Source organism: Podarcis tiliguerta, assembly GCF_965153285.1.
Source record: "Podarcis tiliguerta genome assembly, chromosome: 4".
NCBI lineage: Eukaryota > Metazoa > Chordata > Lepidosauria > Squamata > Lacertidae > Podarcis > Podarcis tiliguerta.
Window position 1 is genome coordinate 35,517,581 of NC_139537.1, and position 20,527 is coordinate 35,538,107.

Sequence of the window (20,527 nt, forward strand, 5' to 3'; positions counted from 1 at the left end):
AGAGTTGGAAGGGACCCTGGGGTCCTCTAGTCCAAACTGGTGCAATGCAAGATGACACGGTTACTTATTGCAGCCGCCTTAATTTGGGCCAAGGGCAGTACTGCAGCAAGCACAACATCCCAGACCCACATTTGCCTGGGTAATGCAATTGTGGGCATAGGAGGCAGCATTTCTGGGTAAGAATCAGAATAGATAGATAGGATGCGGGTGGCGCTGTGGGTAAAAGCCTCAGCGCCTAGGGCTTGCCGATCGTAAGGTCGGCGGTTCGAATCCCCGTGGCGGGGTGCGCTCCCGTTGTTCGGTCCCAGCGCCTGCCAACCTAGCAGTTCGAAAGCACTCTCGGGTGCAAGTAGATAAATAGGGACCGTTTACCAGCGGGAAGGTAAACGGCGTTCCGTGTGCGGCTCTGGCTCGCCAGAGCAGCGATATCACGCTGGCCACGTGACCTGGAAGTGTCTCCGGACAGCGCTGGCCCCCGGCCTCTTGAGTGAGATGGGCGCACAAGCCTAGAGTCTGTCAAGACTGGCCCGTACGGGCAGGGGTACCTTTACCTTTTTTTTAGCCCACTCTGTGGCTGTGTTCACATCTCATGTTAAACCATGGTTAATGTTTAACTCTGGTTTACTATGAACAAGCAACATGGTGGTGCATGCTATTCAAAAGTCCTTGCTCCACTCCTGGCTATGTTGGGAGCATGACTAAGGGGATATTTCCCACAACAAACCCAGACTAGGGAGGTTGTTTCCCACAAACGCACCACAAAAACCAACCTTTCCCAACCACCTTTTATTTTAATCATCAAATTATACGTAATAAAATACCTTTTAAAATATTTTAAAACATATTGGTAGCTACACTAAAATAAAGCCGTTCCCCATTTCAATTATAAATAAAAACAAAGCTAGAAGGATATCATATATCTAAACAGTCAATACTTTGTGAATCCATGATGACAATTAGGTGAAAAAACCTGTTTTCTTTTACAGTAATCAATACACTTTTGCCACTTTACCAAAAACTTACCTTGTCTCGCTTCTCATTCTTGATATCTTAAAAAGTGTGTTCTTAGCCATAGTTGCATACGACCATTTTTTGTCTCTCCATTCTTTAATTGTTGATGTTTTATGTGATTTCCAGTATTTGCATAGACGGTTCTAGCCACAAGTAATAGATAAAAACAAGTTCCCTACATTCTGAGATAACTTACTGTTTTACATAATTTAAAAGAAAAAGAGCAAAATGAAACATTGTATCTTAAAATATTTACCACTTGGGTTTTAAAATCATTTTCCATTTTTTAAATGGAGAATCTTTCTTTTTATTCTTCCAACATAAAGATAAATAATTTTTATTCATGTTACTTATCTTTTATGGCTTAATTTGCAATCTACTCATTATTTTACAATTATCTCTTAATTCCTGCACATAAAGAGAACTTAAAAGCTACTTTTATCCATCAGGATTATATATATCCATCAGGATTCCGCTCTCTGCTCCCAGTATTTTGTGCCCATTTCACAATATATTATTTTAGTTGTCCCTGTTCTGTGTCATGTTTAACCAAAAGTTTATATATCTTTGCTAATCTATGTTCTTTAATCTTCACAACTTTCTTTTCCAAATTCTCTATGTTCTCTCCTCAACCCAGTTTTCCTTTGATATTCTTGCACTAATGATCTTACCTGACAATATTCAAACCAATTAGGGGTTTTTGCCCTGCATTTTTCTTCTAACCTCTGAATATGAAACCATCCATCCTGCTTTTCTAAAATCATTAATCCTGAATAAATTATTGTTCTTCCATGCATGAAATCCCACCTCTACATTTCCTTTTATCTATTAATTTTTCTAAAGGAGACTTGGACATAACAAATCTTTAATAAATCAAATAACAAAAAAAATATTATTAATAGTCTTCGGTCCAAATTTCTTATCTCCCCCAAGTAAATTATGTAATAAAGTTCCCAAAACCTTTCTGAAATAACTGAATATGTTTCTTTAATCCAATCTACTAATGAGTTGAAAACAAACCTTGGCCTTAACTCATGGTTTGATTAGAAAGAAGGAAACAAACCATGAACCCAGGATTTTATTGAGTTACTTATTTTTAATTGTTTATTTAGACCATTTCCATACCACTTAATATATAAAAATATAAGCAGTGTACAGAAAACTAAAGCAACAACAAAAGACAGCTAACAAATTTTACAAAAATACAGTTTCATATGCAATGGTTACATAATACAAACTGCTAATAAACATAAACTAGTATCAGTTCATTCTCCTTCCGAAACAACTCACCTCTCAGCCTCCTGCATTTCCCCCAGCACTCCCACCATCTACCTGGTCTCCCAGCCATGGCGCAAACAACCACAGCTTACTCCCTAGATGTCATAGAGAAGAGGACAGCTGAAACCTGCTGACGTTACCTTAATCTCTCACTCAAGACTTGCTTTTGCAGGCAGACACAAAGCTTCCTGAGGCTGCCCACAGCTTTGTCCCATTCAGCAAATTCCACACCCAGTCCCAGCCTATAGCAGGTTTGGCGAAGGATGGGCAATGGAGCACTCCTCCACTCACAGCTCTTTCTCCGGCCTCTGCACACGTCTCCAGCTACTTTCTTTGACTGCCACAACAAGCAAAGGCGTATGGTTTGTTGCTCCCAGTTTGGCCAGGAATGGTGAAGGAGTGAGGCTACAGCTTTTGAACACCCTGCACTGGTGCAGTGCTCCATGTTGCATCCCTGTTAAACATTAAGTATGGTTGACTATGATGTGCAAATCAGTGCCAGGGCTCCCCTGCCATTGCTCTCTCAGGTGTTGCTTTCCCTTGCTCAGATGTCTTCCTCTTTCCCCCATTTTTGGGGGAGGAACATCAGTGAGTGCATGAAAGATGAAGCGTCTTCAACAGTCTGTTGGTTCTCTCCTGCAAGCTCGCCTCTCTTTGCTCTCCTCTCCATTAATCTTACAAGGCCTATGTTGCTTTATAACACATTGCTATGGTGTAAGGTACCAGCTGCCTTGAACAAGATTTAGAAGTTGGTGCAGCAAAGGCTGCTCTTTGCAGACACCCATAGGATTAATTAAAAAAAAAAGTTTATACTTTTCAGGTATATACATTTCACTGATTTCACAATCATTTTGACATTTTAAAACTTGACTTCCTTCCCCCTCTTTTTGCGGTTCCTTAAATTAATTTTAATATCTTCTGCATATCCAAATTAACTTACTCATTTATTTATCTTCTTTATATATATACTCTTACGTAGCTGCAGGTTATTGCAATAATCATGCCAGCGTTTTTATCTGTTTATAATTTATCTGTAAATATTCAACAAACCTCAAAGGATTAAAATTAAGACGATAGCCAGAATTTTTTCTGTTTGTCTCATTATCTAACTGAGAAGTACACTTAATTTACCTCTTGAAAATGTGGCGTTACAAATTGCACTCTCAAAATTGCTTTATAGCCTAAAGCAAAGTTCTCATATCTCACTGTATTATTATTTGAATTTGTATTTATATACCGCCCTAAAGCTGGAGTTCTCAGGGCGGTTCACAGAATCACTGTAGTGATTCTCCCTAGAAAAAAGTTCTTTTTGAGCCTCCTCAAGATTTTTTCATTTATGTAAAGCATGTCTCAATTGCCCAGCATTAAAAAATAAAATCATGGCGATTACAAAAAAACCCCCAAAATAAATGCAAAATACAAAGTTAAAATGATAAAATTACATCGAATCCATCTGCAAAACTATCAGGAACAATATCCAACAATGTTGCTCAGAAAAGTGCTGGTTGAATAAGCAATATCCTGAGGAGGCACCTAAAAGAACAAATTAACAGAATGAAGATAAGCAGTCCAGCTGCTGGTCTATAATTGTGTCTGAAGACAGGCAGAGTAAGAGGGAAGATGCCAGCTGGGGCAGCCATCTTGCTCTTCTACTGAAGTCGCCATGCTGGCAGAAAATAATTGTTCTCTGCTATCATTGCCACAGGATAGGCTCAGTGATGAGCTTTTACATATGTTTGGTCAGACTTAGAGTGAGTTTTCTACCACTTGCATTCTAGCTGTCTTCCTTTCTTTGCCATTGTCCTTTGGTCTCCAGTATACCAAGGAGCTGAGTAGACTTTGCAGGAAGGGACAGCACTTTGAGAGGATTCCTGTCAATCATCATCATCTTTCTTATTTATTTATTTATTTATTTATTTATATTTATAATTATATTTATATTTATACCCCACCCATCTGGCTGGGTTTCCCCTGCCACTCTGGGTGGCTCCCAACAGAATAATAAAAACACGATGAAACATCACACATTAAAAACTTCCCTAAACAGGGCTGCCTTCAGATGTCTTCTAAATGTCAGGTAGTTGTTAATTTCCTTTGTTAATTTCCTTGATGGGAAGGCGTTCCACAGGGCGGGCGCCACTACCAAGAAGGCCCTTTGCCTGGTTCCCTGTAACCTCACTTCTCGCAGTGAGGGAACCACCAGAAGGCCCTCGGAGCTGGACCTCAGTGTCAATAATAATAGGACAAGCTTTCTTTCAAGGAAGCTTGTCTAATGGATCAAAAAGTCCCTATAAGCTTTCAATGAAGCCCTGGCAACACATAGTGAAAACCTCTAGCCTAGAGCAGGGTTTCCAAAACTGTGATCTATGGGCTTCATCCAGGTGGCACATGGTGCGTCTGTGGATTTGTGGTTGAAAATTGGCACATCCATCAAATTAAATGCTCATATTTATTTTTAATTGTATTTTCATCAGCTGCTCCAAGTTATCCCAATGTATTTCCATTGCAACCCAAAATTTATGGAATTCTAACTGAAAAACAACAAAATACAACACACAAGGAAAGAAACAAATATGCTATCAAAAAATAATGCAGCATCTAGCACAGTGCATTACAATTGCTATAACAGACAAACCCCCCCCCCCCCCAAAAAAACAGACAGAGGGCCATGGCAAAAATGTTTAGGAACCCTGGCCTAGAGTATTCACCATTTTAAAGCGCACATATCTTAATCAGTGAGAGAAGGTAGAACAGCAAGTCTTTCTACACTGAGTTTTCATAGAAGTCTGGAAGCATGAAAAGCTAGGAAACAATCAGCTGTGTATTAGTTGCTGAAAATTGGAGGGTTATCATATATTTTACAATATAAGCTCTTGTAATGTTGACTTTAGAGGCCATTCTCTGCTATAAAGCAGTCCAGAGCCATATGGAAATGTAAGAGAATCCTTTTTGTGCCAAATGAATTATCTTTGGAGGTAGAACTACAGTCATTTCCCTCAGATTAGAGTGTTTGGAGAGAGCTCTGAGGACACTTCATTGATAGAAAAGATCTTGAACTTGTTCAGCAGAGCTATTCCCCCGAGTCAGCCCAAGCAGTACTTTGCAGAGTGACTCACATCTTTCTTTGCGAGAGAAGAGGCTGTGGTTTTCATCCTGAACATGGCAGGGTACTTGCTTTTAGATTATTCAAGAGAGGAGCGCACAAAATCCTTATTTCAGCTACTGGAACCCATGTGTCTTTTATTAGCGCAAAGCTATCATTCCCTCTGGACATCTTTGGCACATTTTGTATGCCAAAATTACCCTTTTTTCTTCCTTTTACACCCTCCCCCCCAACTTTCAAATTTCCCACTGAGAAAAGTATTGCTGTACTTTGCACGCGGAAAGCAATCTGTTGCAGTAAAAATTGTACAGTGGCTGTAAACATGCAAAAAATCCAGCAGCACAACAGTCTTATGTTGCCCTGGGACCCAGAATGCCTGAGGATTCTTGGCAGTTGTCCCAGACAGCGTTTTTGTTCAGCCTGGGTGTTCTTCATATGTTTCCTTTCTCTTTATCCCTTTCACCGTAGGAGAGAATAATGTTAAGTCTTTGTGAAAGGAATGATACTATCAAGTGCATGTGTCATTCATAATGGACAACCTTTAGCCCAGGAATAAAAGTCCCCTGTCAGTCATGCATACTCCATTATACAGTATGACACTCTTCACTGTCATCTCCATATGTTTATCACCCCTTTGCTTACCCAGTGGCTGTGTTGTTTTCCAGTGAAAACAAATAATGTGGCTAATAGGAAAGGTGTCCTTTCTTCTCACGCTCAACCATGAGACTAGTTAAAATAGCAGAATGATGTGCAGAGATGACTTTGTATCCTGTGGAATCTCAGAATCCACAGCAACAACGCTACAGCTTATTGTGTTGATACTGACAAACTAAAATGTCACAAAGGGCAGCTGTCTGCTTGCCTGTCTGCCTCAGCCATCGTTGAAAGAGACTTTCCCTGCATTTTGTTTTTAAAAAATCATATCCCTTTCTTCACAGTTGGCGAGTCCTGAACCTATAAAGCACTGTAGGAAGTCAGCACTCTTCCAGTTCGCTGAGGTAAGGCACCTTTTTTAGATGTGTAAAAAGAAAAGAAAAGGTATATTTTTATTAATAATATTTTGAATTTAATACAGACTGCAGAAGGTTGACACCAGGAGTATCTTTTAGCAAAAGGTGTTGGAAGAAGGAGCTGTGTAGATAAGCATGGGATTTCTGCAAAGATGTATTTCTTATAGCTTTTATGTTTTCATATACAAATGAAATTACAGGTGCAATTCAAAAAGAATTAAATGTGCTTGAGATGTGCTTTCCCATATGACAGATAAAGCTAGGTCTCCACATTTTCACAGCTTGTCAGTCTCATATTTTCTGTAAGTTTGAAAGGGGATAGCTGTACAGAAACTGCCACCTGAGCATTTCCTGCTTCTTGCTACACTTACATCTCCCCTTGAATGGGACAGAAAAGATTTGATTGACATTTTGTTGTCATTCAGGGAGCTGGTTTTTCTGCAACATGTGAAGTGGCTCTGTGGCCCGTAGGTTCCAGCAAAACTTATAATTTTCTGTAGACTGTCTTTCAGTTTCCTAGAAACCAGAAAGGGAAAATATCATTGCTACACTACTTTAATGTGGCAGGCAGTCTGGAAAGTTTGTTTACCATGTTGAAGTTGACTACAGTATTTGTTCACCTTATACTAAATGAACCATTAAAGAGCCAACTATCTGTTTGGTTATAAAGATGGGTGTGGGAGCCTTGGAAGCTGAGAAGTGAATGGGGGTGTTTAACATTTTCCCACCTGCTACTTTCCCCAACACCTAGGCCAACTTTTGCTAGCCTGGTGCTCACCAGGTGTCTTGGACTACAACTCCCTCCAGGGCTTTCTTGGGTGGGCATTGTTGCCCAACAAAGCACCAGACTGGTCAAGGTTGAACTAAACTATCCAGAGGTATGTTTGCTATTTCAACTAGGCAAAATCGATGTAGCAGAAAAACAGCAAGCAAAGGAAAAACTATGCTGCCTTGACCACTATTACCCCTTTTAAATTACTACACATACAAACTTTGTACTGGAGAAGCAGTGATCAGGGTTCTTGGACTGATGCTTACTGCCAAATTAATGCACAAATTCTGTTGACTCTTTTGGTCTGCAGTCAGACATTATATATAGGAGGAATCTGAGACTTCTATGTTTTATAAATTATTCATAAATTATTCTCTGATTTCCTGTAGAACAAAAACTCTTTGGAGTGGTTGTATATATTGTAGCATACAGAAATGTGTTTACGCAGATGTGAGTACAGGTATCTAGGAACCTTGACCAAATAATTTCAGAGACACATATATTTGTATGGTACATGTGCTGCATTTGTGTAACTTAATATCCAGATACAATGCTTGTATTCTCGTGACATATCCAGAGTGACGGAGCATGCATGGAGGAGAGAATCTACACGCATTCAGTTGAATGTTTGCATGGCGTTCACATGTTTAGATAGGTGACAGTGCTTGCTCTCACGATCCTATATGTGTTCATTCGGACTAGATTAGTTGCAAAAGCATGACCCCAGGTAACCAATGTATTGCACAAGGGTATATATTATTGCACAGCAAAACAGTTATTATTTTTTGCCAAGATACCTAGCTCCTTGTTACAAAATCACATTTGTAAATTAGCTCATTTCGCCACCAGCTATTCAAGTAAAATGGGAGGATCCAAACTACCATACAAAGGTAAAGATGGCCTGATTTACAACTGTGTAAACTGATACAGCTCTAGTGAGTTGAACATAGACGGTCAATGAAGATATATCTGTTTACACTAAAGGAAACACTTGTCCTGTAGTTTTACAGTCTCCTTAGTGATGGCCTAATTCATTAAAGGAACTGAATGCCATACTTGAAAGCATTACTCAATTACTTTCTAGTATTAACAGAATATTTCTTTATATAATTCTTCTCTGTTTGGATCCCCAGCTCTTCTAAGTGTGATTGTGGAATTTGAAATTTCCTTTGACATTTTGCATTGCGCTTGGAGGCACAACTTTTATCAGTGACATTGTGATATTATCTTCCCCCACCCCTTGCTTTCTTTGTTTCTACTTTAGATTTCATCAAGTACATCCCATTCAGGTCCTCCTGAATTAACAAAGCAGTGTGGGACATCGGCATTGTTTCAGTTGGCAGAGGTAGTATTAAAATCCTGTGGCTTAATTACTACTGAATGATGCTGGTTGCCAAGGTCTGGGAAGCGGAGCAGTACTACAGTCATAATTAGCATTGTTGTTTATAGAACTGTAAATTACCACGTTGGTGCCAAGGAACAAGATTTACCTTGTCTAACCATTAGGCACACAGTCTCTGTAGAGCCAAGGCGTCAAGTTAAGAACAGCTAGCTTCAAGGTGCAGTAGTGCACTGGGTAGTAGGCAACAGCCAATATGTGAAATACTGCTCTTAATTCTTTTGTTCTTGGTTTTAAAGAATGTTTTATATCTTTCATGGAAAAGTTCACAAAATGAAAATTGCATGGTGAGAGAGTTGTGCTATTTCTTCCAGTGATGCAACATGCATTGTCCAGTAGAGGAGCCCATGACTCTCATGCAACTACAATCTGCATGTACCAAGTTAGTAGTCTCTATAAAAGCCAGTTCCCACCATTCCGTCATTCCCTAGAGAGACCAAGAAAGAGAACTAAAAGATTAGGATATTTTGAAGAACAGGCTTTATTTTCAATGAGTGGGATCACTGTCCCCTGAGTAGGTCCATGCAATGTAAAATCCTCTCTACTGTACATGTTTTAGCCATATTTCAATCAATAGATTTTGCTTCTATTTAAATAATGATAAATGAATACATATAGAGGTGGCTGTTTTCTCTTCTTTGATTAGACAAGGCAAATCTAAAGTACACTTGGGTTTTATATTGAGCTGCTACCAGCTGAAAGCAAAGACACTCTTTGTAAAATCCTCTTACATGTACAGTCTTTTTTCACTTGATCGCGATGAGCATGGCTTACACAGCACCCCTGCTTTCAAATTCAGAGGATGACACCATCAGGTTAAAAACTAACAAACGACAGTGCCACTTTTCTCAAGTATTTCTTTTAACATCTTTAAGAATATATTTGCCACAGTTTGATATGAACATAAGGGTGCTCCAGCCCACTACAGACGGTGGGTTAAGCACATTTAACTTTGTACAGGGACACCTTGTTTCAATGTGCTTTGCTTTATTGTGCTTCACAGATATTGCTCCTTACGAGAATGCAGGTACAGCTGCAGGCAGTCCTGCTCCTCACCACCACTGCGCCTCTTCTGGCTATGGGAGTGGAACTGGCTAGAGCCAGTTTTTCCCCTGCAGCCTCGGGTGGTTGGCTTAATAGACAATAGTATAGTTTAACATTACTTTTACATGCACTAGGGGACGCGGGTGGCGCTGTGGGTTAAACCACGGAGCCTAGGACTTGCCGCTCAGAAGGTCGGCGGTTTGAATCCCTGCGACAGGGTGAGCTCCCATTGTTCGGTCCCAGCTCCTGCCAACCTAGCAGTTTGAAAGCACAAAGTGCAAGTAGATAAATAGGTACCGCTCTGGTGGGAAGGTAAACGGTGTTTCCGTGCACTGCTCTGGTTCGCCAGAAGCGGCTTTTTCATGCTGGCCACATGACCCGGAAGCTGTCTGCGGACAAACGCCTGCTCCCTTGGTCAATAAAGCGAGATGAGCGCCGCAACCCCAGAGTTGGTCACGACTGGACCTAATGGTCAGGGGTCCCTTTACCTTTAGGAAACCCAAACATTTAGTGCCTGGCCCATTCAGCCCACTCAGGCTCTTTTTATGAAGATCCAAGATCAAGGACTTCCCAGGTCCCTCTTGAACTCTAGTGAGAGGAATTTCCTCTCAGCCTCTTCTGTTTCTGAGTTGGAGGAAGGGAAACTGTCCAGAGAAGAGCCTCCCATCCCCACATAAAACACATAAGAAACCTCCTCATTCCCTTCATTCCAGGGGATGTCCCTTCACCTGCAGGTCCAAAAGCAAATTTCAGGATTCCTGGGTCTCCTCCTGATCCCAAGGCCACTGCAAATCAGGCAGAGGCTTCAACTAATATTGGGCTAAGAGGTGCCAGTTCAAGGAGACCCGGGTATGATGCCTGGAGCATGCTGGTGGGAGGCAGTCTGCATCTGTTCACAGAGGAGTGTAAATGCTAATAGGACCCACGAATGCTGGACAATGTTTATTTATTTAATAAGTTTATACACCACATTTTTTTCCAAAGAGCTTATGGTGGTGCTTCCCTCCCCATTTTATCCTCACAGCAATTCTGTGAAGTAGGTTAGGCTGAGACACAGTGACTGGTCCAAGGTCACCCATTGAGTTTTATGGCTGAGTGGAGATTCAAACCCTGGTCTTCCATAGAGCTCAGTAATTGTGAGGGTTATCACATTGTGCTATTAGGATGTGCTCCCCATTGTCTGGTAATCCTACTGCAAGTATACAGGCTGTGTAATGTTGAACTGCCAAGAACAAGGGTGTTTTTTCTAGAACAAGTCACAAAGCTCTTACCCAGCATTGCACTAGAAACGTGAAATTAATGTTTTACCCTTGTTTTAGATGTGCCTTGCCTCAGAGGAAGTAAAAGTGAGGGAACCCGGGAAGGGAAAGCTAGAAGCACCCAGAATTATCAAAGCTTTGGAAGCACCAGAGGAGATCAAAGTTGAAGAACCAGAGAGGGTGAAAGTAAAAATCGAAAAATCTCATAAGGTGAAGGGCCAAGAGCACGAGAAGACAAAGATTGGAACGTCTGAGGAGGTGACAAGATGCAGTCACATTGCAGATCCTTCTTTGGACAGCATGACGTTAGTTGGACCTGACAGCACAATTGCAAAGGATTCTGTATGCCATTCCCAAGAACTGACAATGGCTGACATCAGCACCTTAGGATTAAGCAAGCCGGAAAAGCTAAAGAAGAAAAAGAAGAAGAAAAATAAGCCGGACCAGCAAGGACTTGAAAAATGTACCCCTAAGAAGGCTTGCAAAAAGAGGCAGTCTTCTGAATCAGACATTGAAAGCGTCATTTATACTATTGAAGCGGTTGCAAAAGGGGACTGGGGGGCAGAGAGACTCACAGAAGTGCCCCGTAAGAAAGCCCGCCCTTCCTCAACGGCGAAGGGGAACATCTTGGAAACAAAGTTACCAAAGAAAAAAGTGAAGTCGAAAGAGAAAAGAGCTCTAAAGGAAAAATGTGTAGAGACCACCAAAGAATCAAAGCCTCCTGATTTTTTTGACGTTACCGACAACAAGGAACTGCCATGCGAGGTACCCGAAATCATCAAATCGGAACCGCTCACCCCAACGGAAGAGATGATGCCACAAAGCTTACCAGAGCAGGTCAAACCCGAGGACAGTGACTGTAACAAAAAGACAGAGACATGTGGCTCGAGGAAATCTGAGAGAGCTTGCAAGGGTGCTCTGTACAAAACTCTGGTGTCAGAAGGGATGCTGACATCCCTGCGTGCCAACGTTGACAGAGGTACGTGGCTTTTAACCTGCCTATGTTTGGCATGTCTGATACAGGCAGTGACTGCTGCTGTGTTAGCATCTTGATCTGGAGTTTCTTCCAACAGCACAAGAAAGAACAGTGGCAAAAGCCTAGAACAAGGGTAGGGAACCTCAAGCCCAGAGGCCAAATGCAGCCCTGCTGCCAAGCTCTCAGGCCACACCCCCTCAGTAGCCATGCTCCAAACCATCCCCGGGTGCCTTTGCATGGCTGAAACTGTGATAATGCCTCTTGCTTGTTTGTGTATGATGGCTGCAAAAACCCGACATTCACATAGCTGGAATGTAGCCTACTGTACAAAATAGGAGTCACGTCCATCGCCTTGGGCGCTTTTGTTGAAAATAGGAATTGATTTAAAAATCATTTTTAAAAGTGATGGATTAATTTGGTTGCTTAAATCTGATGTTTTTCCTTGACAGACTCAGCCTTAACAAGGTAAAGGTACTTTGAGATTCAGGATAATTAATTTAATCACACCACTTTTACAAATAAATGAGGAGCTGCTTGGGAGTTGCAACGTTCAATAATAATTTAAGTTGCATGAGTTTTGCAGGTCCCACTGTAGGTGCCCATCTGCCTGCCTGTCTGCCCAGCTTCCTTCTGTCTTAATGTCCCATGATTCCATAACAGGCTCTATGTCTCCTAATGTCTTTCCTAGGGAAACGAAGCTCAGGAAAAGGCGGCAGCTCTGATCATGAAGGATGCTGGAATGAAGAAAGCTGGGCATTTTCCCCTGGTGGGGCAAGTGGGAACAAAAAGCTTAAAAAACCTAAGCCAAAGGAAGAAATAGTTGTGGGGTAAGTGCTATAATGTGCAAATGTGCCGTTTTGAGTATGCAAACTTTTTCAAGCTGGTTTTAAAGCAAGTAGAAATTGCCTCATTTTCATAGGTTGACTGTGCTTTATGTCACTTTAGTAAAATATAGTCTTCTAACAAAAGGAATGCAACATTAAATCACCTATTCAAAGTTATTTTCCACTTTCCCCTATGGTTCTTGTTCACTATCAGTCTTGTGCTGGTATTTAGCCTTAGACAGAGTTTACTACCTATTTGGGGCTGCATTCCCTAGCAGTCGAAAGCCACAGTCCCAGCACATGAGGCATCCCCTACCAACCTCATTTCGTTGGCTGTGTCTCAATTAGAAGGCTTGAAATCTCCAGAGTTGAATCACCTATTCAAACCCATTTTTATTTCCATGTTAGCCTTAAGCCATACTAGAAATACAGCACATGGACGATTGATATATGTAAAATGATTAACAGTATCTGTACAGATGTGTACAGTAGACTAGGTCAACCAAAATTGTCATTACAGCAATCGTGACAGCAGTTCACAAATGGGGGGACTCAACAAAAGCACCAATAGTGAATAAGCTCTCGTTCTTTGTTGACGTCTGCTTTTAAAGAGTCAATCCTTTGTAGGAGTGAAGAACTCTAGTCACATCCAGATACTCCAAAATTGGATCTGATTTCATTCGTTCTGTGTAAGGTTGCAGATACCCTGCTCAAATAATAAAATAAAAATAAAAAATAAATTGGAAGGCTACATGTACACAGCTGCATACCATAGATAAACATTTACCTAGTAAAGCACACACACTTGGGTGAGGAATCCCTACAGCTTTAGAGTGTGTGTGTGTTATCAGGGTGCTGGTATAGTCTTTACTCCTGCATGCTGGTGTAGCCAAATACATGTTTTCACCCACAAATTGCAGTTGTTGAATTGGAGCCAATTCACCATTTCTTTTGAGCCACTTTCCCATTTGAGACTTAGTCTAAAGCCATTGTTTGAATGATTCATAGCTACAGGGAAAACCAATAATACATTATGCTTAACTGATCTGATAAAACAGAGGTGTTCATCTTTATAACTTCTTAATGGAGCAGACTACTAGCTATACTCCATTGTGAGGCTGGGAGTTTTCATTTCTCAAACAAACAAGGAAGATTAACTTACTGGCAAGCAATATTTCCATTCCTATAATGCACCAGTGGGTAAGGGATTTTTGATTCTGCCACACCGTAAAGTACTTGGATTGCTAGCATTAATTATCTTCTTTCTGTTGTTGAGAGGTAGGGAGAGATAATCTGTCTTCGCAAGTTGATTTTTTTTTTCCTATATGAAGAATCACATCCTATTTCTTTTTGCTAAAAAAACTAGTCAACCCTTTTCTAATTTTCCCTGTATCATATTTTTTTATTTGCTAGGAATAATACCCAGATTCTTTGTCCCACAGTAATCTGCAAAAATATTCAATAACCTTTGTAATTCTATTGAATTCCATTAAATTAATGATGCATTGTCTGCACTCAATAAATACTGTAATGACATTTTTTCAAACATTGTGAACCTAAAATTTCTCACCCCCTGTATATGAATTCAGATTGTCTTGTGGCACCCAATCTGTTTTTAAACAACCTTGTGGAACTTCTTGTTCCATTGTAAAGCTGTTAGATAATGTCTCTCCTAAACCAGACCTTATGGTGAAATATCTGTGTTGTTTAAAAATGTATACAGCCGTACATTGAAAGTCAAACGGAATCCGTTCTGGAAGCCCATTTGACTTCCAAAATGTTCGGAAACCAAGGTGCAGCTTCCAATTGGCTGCAGGAAGCTCCTGCAGCCAATCGGAAGCCACAGAACCAGCATCAGATGTTGGGGTTCCAAAGAAAGTTCTTAAACCGGAACACTCACTTCCGGGGTTGCAGCGTTCAGGAGTCAAAATGTTCGCGTCGCAAGGCGTTTGACTTCCAAGGTACAACTGTATTATGCTTTATCTAGTTCCTGTCAATTTCCCCCACAATTGCCTTCAACTCCCTTTAAATCAAAAGTCGCGTAAAGCTGCTCATTCTTTCGGTACGTTTAGTAGCCCAATCCTGTGCATGATTACTTGGAAGCAAGAGTGCTGTCCTTTACATACCTACTGAGAAGTAAGACCCATTGAGTTCAGTGGGACTTACTTCCAGGAGAATGGGCGTAGAATTGTAGCCCAACAGTGCAATTCATAATCCCAGGCAAGCAGCAATGGGATGGGATGGAGCAGCATAGCTACATCTGCAGCCTTGCCGCTCAACACCAGGGTGGTGGATAGACAAAATGCTGCTCTGCATCTGAAGGCAGCCCTGTTTAGGGAAGTTTTCAGTGTTTAATGCTGTATTATGTTTTTGATATTTGGTTGGGAGCTGCCCAGAGTGGCTGGGGAAACCCAGCCAGATGGGCAGGGTATAAATAAATAAATTATTATTATTAAGGGACGCGGGTGGCGCTGTGGGTAAAACCTCAGTGCCTAGGACTTGCTGGTCGTAAGGTTGGCGGTTCGAATCCCCACGGCGGGGTGAGCTCCCGTCGTTCAGTCCCAGCTCCTGCTCACCTAGGAGTTCGAAAGCACCCCTAAGTGCAAGTAGATAAATAGGTACCGCTTTATAGCGGGAAGATAAACGGCATTTCCGTGTGCGGCACTGGTGCTGGCTCGCCTGTTGCAGCTTCGTCACGCTGGCCACATGACCCGGAAGTGTCTTTGGACGGCGCCGGCTCCCAGCCTCTTGAGCGAGATGAGCGCGCAACCCTAGAGTCGGTCACGACTGGCCCGTACGGGCAGGGGTACCTTTACCTTTACCTACTATTATTACCTGTCTGGAATCACGTGACAGCAGTGGGGCCAGCTCAGGATCCATTCCATGGCACATTCTATTCAAATCCCATCAGCAGTACTTCTGCCCACTCATGATTTAGTTGGGCAGAATGGGGAGCTCAGTGCTGGAAGAGTGACACTGGCATGGCTGTTTTGGGCTGTGCAGAGGGAAGCCTCCGCCCAATCCACACACACGAAACCCATGGGGGATCAGGGTTTTGGATGGCAACCTAAGTCCCATTTCTGATATATGACTTCCTCCCAGGTACTCCTCCCATCTTTTTTCACACTGTATAGTGATTTCTTAAAAATTGTTTAAAATACAATCCCCCTAAATACAGTGGGGATACATACTTCCAAGTCAGTATGTATAGGATTGTTCTGCACTATATTGTAGAACAAAGTAATGATCCACGCAAGAACAGCGTCATAAAAGCTTTACTGCTCTTTACTGTTGTACAGTTTTACTGAATAAAAGTGACTTACTGGTTTATGTTGTTATACAGGCTTCACAGCAAATGATTAAGTAATTTTCCATTTTAATAGTATTATTTTAATATATAGTAATATGATTTTTCATTTTCCCAAAGCTTACTTGGCAGTTTTTCTTAATAATATTGTTCCTTTATGACCATACCCATGTTTCAGTTTGTCTCACAGCTGATTGCAACTTATTAACAAAATGCAGTAAATTCTGTGTTCTAAAAATAAAATAATAATCTATGAATATTTGAGGAAATTCCAGTAAATCAAAGCAAAATTCCAAATGAAACCACCTCTACCTAGAAGTAAGTGCCATTGACTCAGTGGGACTTATTTCTGAAAGATTGAAGTATTAGCCCTAGTGTGGCAGCCTCTTGAAATTGTAGGCACAATTGCATGTGGAAAGCTGTTTGGTTTTTTAAAAAAGTATTTCCACATGGTCTGACCTGTGGCTCCATCTTGTTGATTTGGTCCAGTTGATCAAAAAAAGAGTAACAACATTTTTTTTTTTGCCTTCCATTTTCTAGCTTAGCAAAGCTGGAGGAAGAATTTGAGAAAAAATTCAACAGCCTCCCTCAATACAGTCCTGTCACATTTGACCGGAAAAGTGCATCTGTTCCAAGAAAAAAGAAGAAGCTTGGTAGCTGCTCAACAGACCAACAGAAATCTAACAAAGGTGAAAGGCTTCTGGATAATCCATTCCCAGTTATTAGCAGCCACCCTGCTAGGCCAGAAGCTCTTACAGTCTCACTTCACTTAATGTATGCATGTTTGAGCAAAGATACATATTTTATTTGATCATGTCAGAATTTTCACACATTCTGCTTATTGCTTTTCCATTGATGCCTGGTTCTATGTGGGAAGAGGACAGGCAAGTTATACCTCAGGAAAGAAGGCCTACTGTTTTATTTAAAAATACTTCAGTTTTGCCTGCTTACTATTTTAACTGCATAAACTTCTAAGAATAGTTTGCTTTTTTAAAAAAAAATATTTATATTTACAGCTTTTCAAAACTTCTTTCTTTTCTGTTCTAGGTTGAGAAAATAGTAAGATTAGCCTTGGGCATATTTGGTAGTCTTGAACAAGCTTTTTAATCTCTCATCCTGAGACCTTGTTTGTGAAATATAAACAGAAACATGCCCTATTGCACATGGATGATAAGAGGAGTAACAAAATAAAAGTATAACTTGTTTGTGCATTTGAAATGTAAATACTTTCTTTAGAGAGAGAGAGATTGGCCACAATCTTCCAGTGATTGAATACCACCAAAATCAGTGAAACTACAGGTTGCTTCCATGCTAAGTTGTGCTGTTATTGCTTTTCTGCCAATCAGCTAGAAATGGTGCCTAATATTCCATTACATTAACCATAGGCTTCTATAATATTTACTCAGAAATAACTTTAATTCAGCAAAGGTTTCCTGTATATTTCATTAAAGGTTTCCTCTTGTGGGGAAGAAACCTGTAATTAAACACCACCACCCCGGTGGGGTCAGGATTAATTAACAGTTATTGTAGTCACACACACAAATCAACATATATACCCTTATTTTTAGATGTAGTTATCTCTCTCACTTCAGTGTTGAAAGAATAGTACTTTTCCGGGTCATTCTAGATAGACTGCCTCTGCACTTGTGTTTGAAATGAGGGGGGGAATCACTATAACAGTGGCGAAAAAAAGATTGGTAGACAGTATTGAAAATACAAGGATGCAACAGGCTGGCAACAATCTCAACTAAAAAAAAAAAAGTGAATGTAGAAAAGATAGCAATTTCAGACCAAATGTCTAGCATGAAGGCATTCTGAATTTCTTAATTCCCTTTCACTTGATTTCAGTGGCACTTAGCCACCACTAACTGTTGGTGGATTGTGCCTGTTAATCAACAAAAAGTCACTTGCAGAACAACAATAATGCAATCAAGGGAATAGTTGCCTTGTTTCAATGGAAGAGGTTGACAGGCAGAAACTTCTGACCGCCTATACTGCAAGCCTAAATAGAATCCCACCTCTGACATGGTGTGTGTGTGTGTGTGTGTGTGTGTGTGTGTGTGTGTGTGCTCTCCTACACTTACCTTTGACTCCTGGCAAATGTTTAGTGCTGTGGGTGGTCGGTTGCGGAAGTGCCAATCCCCAGTTGGACATGGGGAAAAGGAACCAGGCTGCCCTTTGCTCTCAGCACTGTCAGCCTATGTTGTGATCAGCACAGTCACATTTAACAACAGGGGTTGTCTGTAAGATTGAAGTGACAGAAAGGGAAGCTACTGTAGCAGCAACCATGCAGTGGTCAGTATAGGAAAATCAGAATTCTGTGTCTCTCCTAAATACTGCAGAGTCTGCGACAATGCAAGAACCTTTGGTTGGCAGCCAGAAGAGAAAAGCAAGGAAAACCAAGATCACACACCTGGTTCGAACTGCAGACGGCCGAGTCTCACCAGCAGAAGTTCTGGGTAAGAATGTGACTGGTGTTTTTTTTCTAGGTAGTTTTCAAAATTCAAAATATTTGTTCTTTTGTTTTTGTTTCTTAAAAATAAACATGATTTGTGGGCTGGGTGGGCAGGAAATGGAGTTTGGGGTTGAGGACAAACAAGTCCTAAGTTCTCCTCTGGGAGATGTATTTCTGCCTCTACAGGGTACAGCTATTGTCAGAAGAGAAGGAAGTGCCTTCTTTGCTTGTAGGCATCCTCTAGTTGGCATTTATTTATTTCATAAAACTTATATACCACTTGATTGTAAAAAGCCTCAAAGCAGTTTGTACTCCTGACAAAGCCTAATATGGGTCTGTTACAGAGAATATATTTTCAGTTTTTGAGCATCAGTTTGTAGTCTGGCCTCTTTCCTGCCCCCACCTTGTGCCCCAAACAGTACCTGTTCAGAGAAGAAGCACTGAACATGGCCGGACATTTTGAGCAGGGAGGGAGGAATGTATGTCTCCAATCCTTACAGCTTTAGGAGTCCCTTCAGCCGTTGTTTAAAGTTTACATTTTCCTTTCACTATAGAAGAGAAACCAAAGGAGCAACTGCAGAGTAGTCTTCTGAAAGCATCGAGTATAGGGATGGACTGCAGCGAGGAATCCTTGCAAAACAGTGAATTGGAGGAAGGTCATAGTGTTACACCAGACATGCCATCTGTCTCTGCATTCTTTAGCCTAGCTGCTCTAGCAGAGGTAGCAGCGATGGAAAATGTGCACAGGTCAGTATGTGCTTTCTTCACCCCTTTGGCTTGTAACAACTCTTCCTTTTAGCATCTGTACTTATATTTGAAATAAAGCACCCAGATCAAGCAGCACTTGAACTGTCTGCTGTGATCTACTTAAGAGCACCCTATTTGGTACATATTACTTGCATACATTGTTGTGTCCAATGCAGCATTCATGCAAGATGTGCTCACACAAGCAGAATTCCCTGCCCTTCCTCTCCGCTGCAGCCCCGTGACTCCTAAAAAGCTATCCTAAGGGCCAAGGAATCCTCAGGACAGGCCTGACAGTTGGGACAGGGGGTGTTTAGTGAGCAGGAAGGCTGTGCTCATTCCTGCTGCTGCCACCTGAGGCAGTATGCTTTTGGAAACTGCAAAAAGGAAGAGTGCAGCTGTGCTCAGGTGATGCTTGCAGGCTTCATTGATTGCTTTTACTTATATGCCACTTTTCCACAACAAGCTGTGCCCAAAACGGCTTGCAGCAAACATTAGAAACATTGAAATAGAGAACATCAGGAATACAAATATACAAAATACAATGTCAGTAACTTTTCAAAACAATACCAATCAACAATCTAGCAAACACAGAATAAACACAATGTTACAAAAAAAGAGAAAGCCACCCTGATCTAGGCTTAAATACATAAATACAAAGCAAAAACAAAAGTTTACTGACAATAGAGTTTCTGGAACTGGTCTTGTTGCACTCCAAGGAGCCTGGCTTAAATACAGTTCAAAAAGGAGTGGTAGATGACATACAGCTGGCCTACAGGCTAGGTGACATACGGCTGGCTCCTACATCTCTCATCCAGAGCAGACTGACAGCACCAGAAAGCAAGTGTTGGGAAGAGTGATGATAGTGAGTCTCTTCCCTAGCCTCCTGGAAGTACCACCTGGTGGTGCAGGTCTTATGACTTCCATATGCATCTGATTGGCCCCTGTAAGAATAGGATGCTGGACTAGATGGGCCACTGGCCTAATCCAGCAGGACCTGCTTATGTTCTTACAGCAACTTTCTCACTTCTGAAGCTTTCCTGGGGGTTTCACCTCTCACATCCCTGGCCTTTTTAGGGGGTTATAGGTACTGCATTGAGAAGGAGGAGGTAGGGAAGTGCTGCATTGGATACAACCCACAGTCATCTTTGACCCTCCCCCCCCTTATTTGTAGGTGAACCCATTAGTCTTGCTTGACTCTTTAGCATAATTTGTTCATAGCAAGAAACCAGGCTAGTATGTGGTGGTGGGGTTTTAAGCCACAGTTTCTGTGTGCCAAGTTCAAAAACCAAATCAAACTGCATACTCATTTTCTAAAGAAGCAGGGAAATTCAAAATATATCGT

At 41.2% G+C, this 20,527-nt stretch overlaps 1 protein-coding gene across 16 annotated transcripts in view; it reads left to right on the top strand.

The window, feature by feature from the left end:
- BBX (BBX high mobility group box domain containing) overlaps positions 1-20,527 on the top strand; it is a 118,658-nt gene that overhangs the window by 92,346 nt on the left and 5,785 nt on the right. For all 16 annotated transcript variants that reach the window (XM_083438341.1, XM_083438348.1, XM_083438355.1 and 13 more), the window contains 7 exons: positions 6,331-6,390; positions 8,439-8,519; positions 10,937-11,855; positions 12,541-12,679; positions 16,524-16,672; positions 18,326-18,442; positions 18,993-19,185. In XM_083438341.1, the coding sequence (XP_083294467.1) occupies positions 6,331-6,390; positions 8,439-8,519; positions 10,937-11,855; positions 12,541-12,679; positions 16,524-16,672; positions 18,326-18,442; positions 18,993-19,185 (1,658 nt within the window). The remainder of the gene's footprint in view (positions 1-6,330; positions 6,391-8,438; positions 8,520-10,936; positions 11,856-12,540; positions 12,680-16,523; positions 16,673-18,325; positions 18,443-18,992; positions 19,186-20,527) is intronic.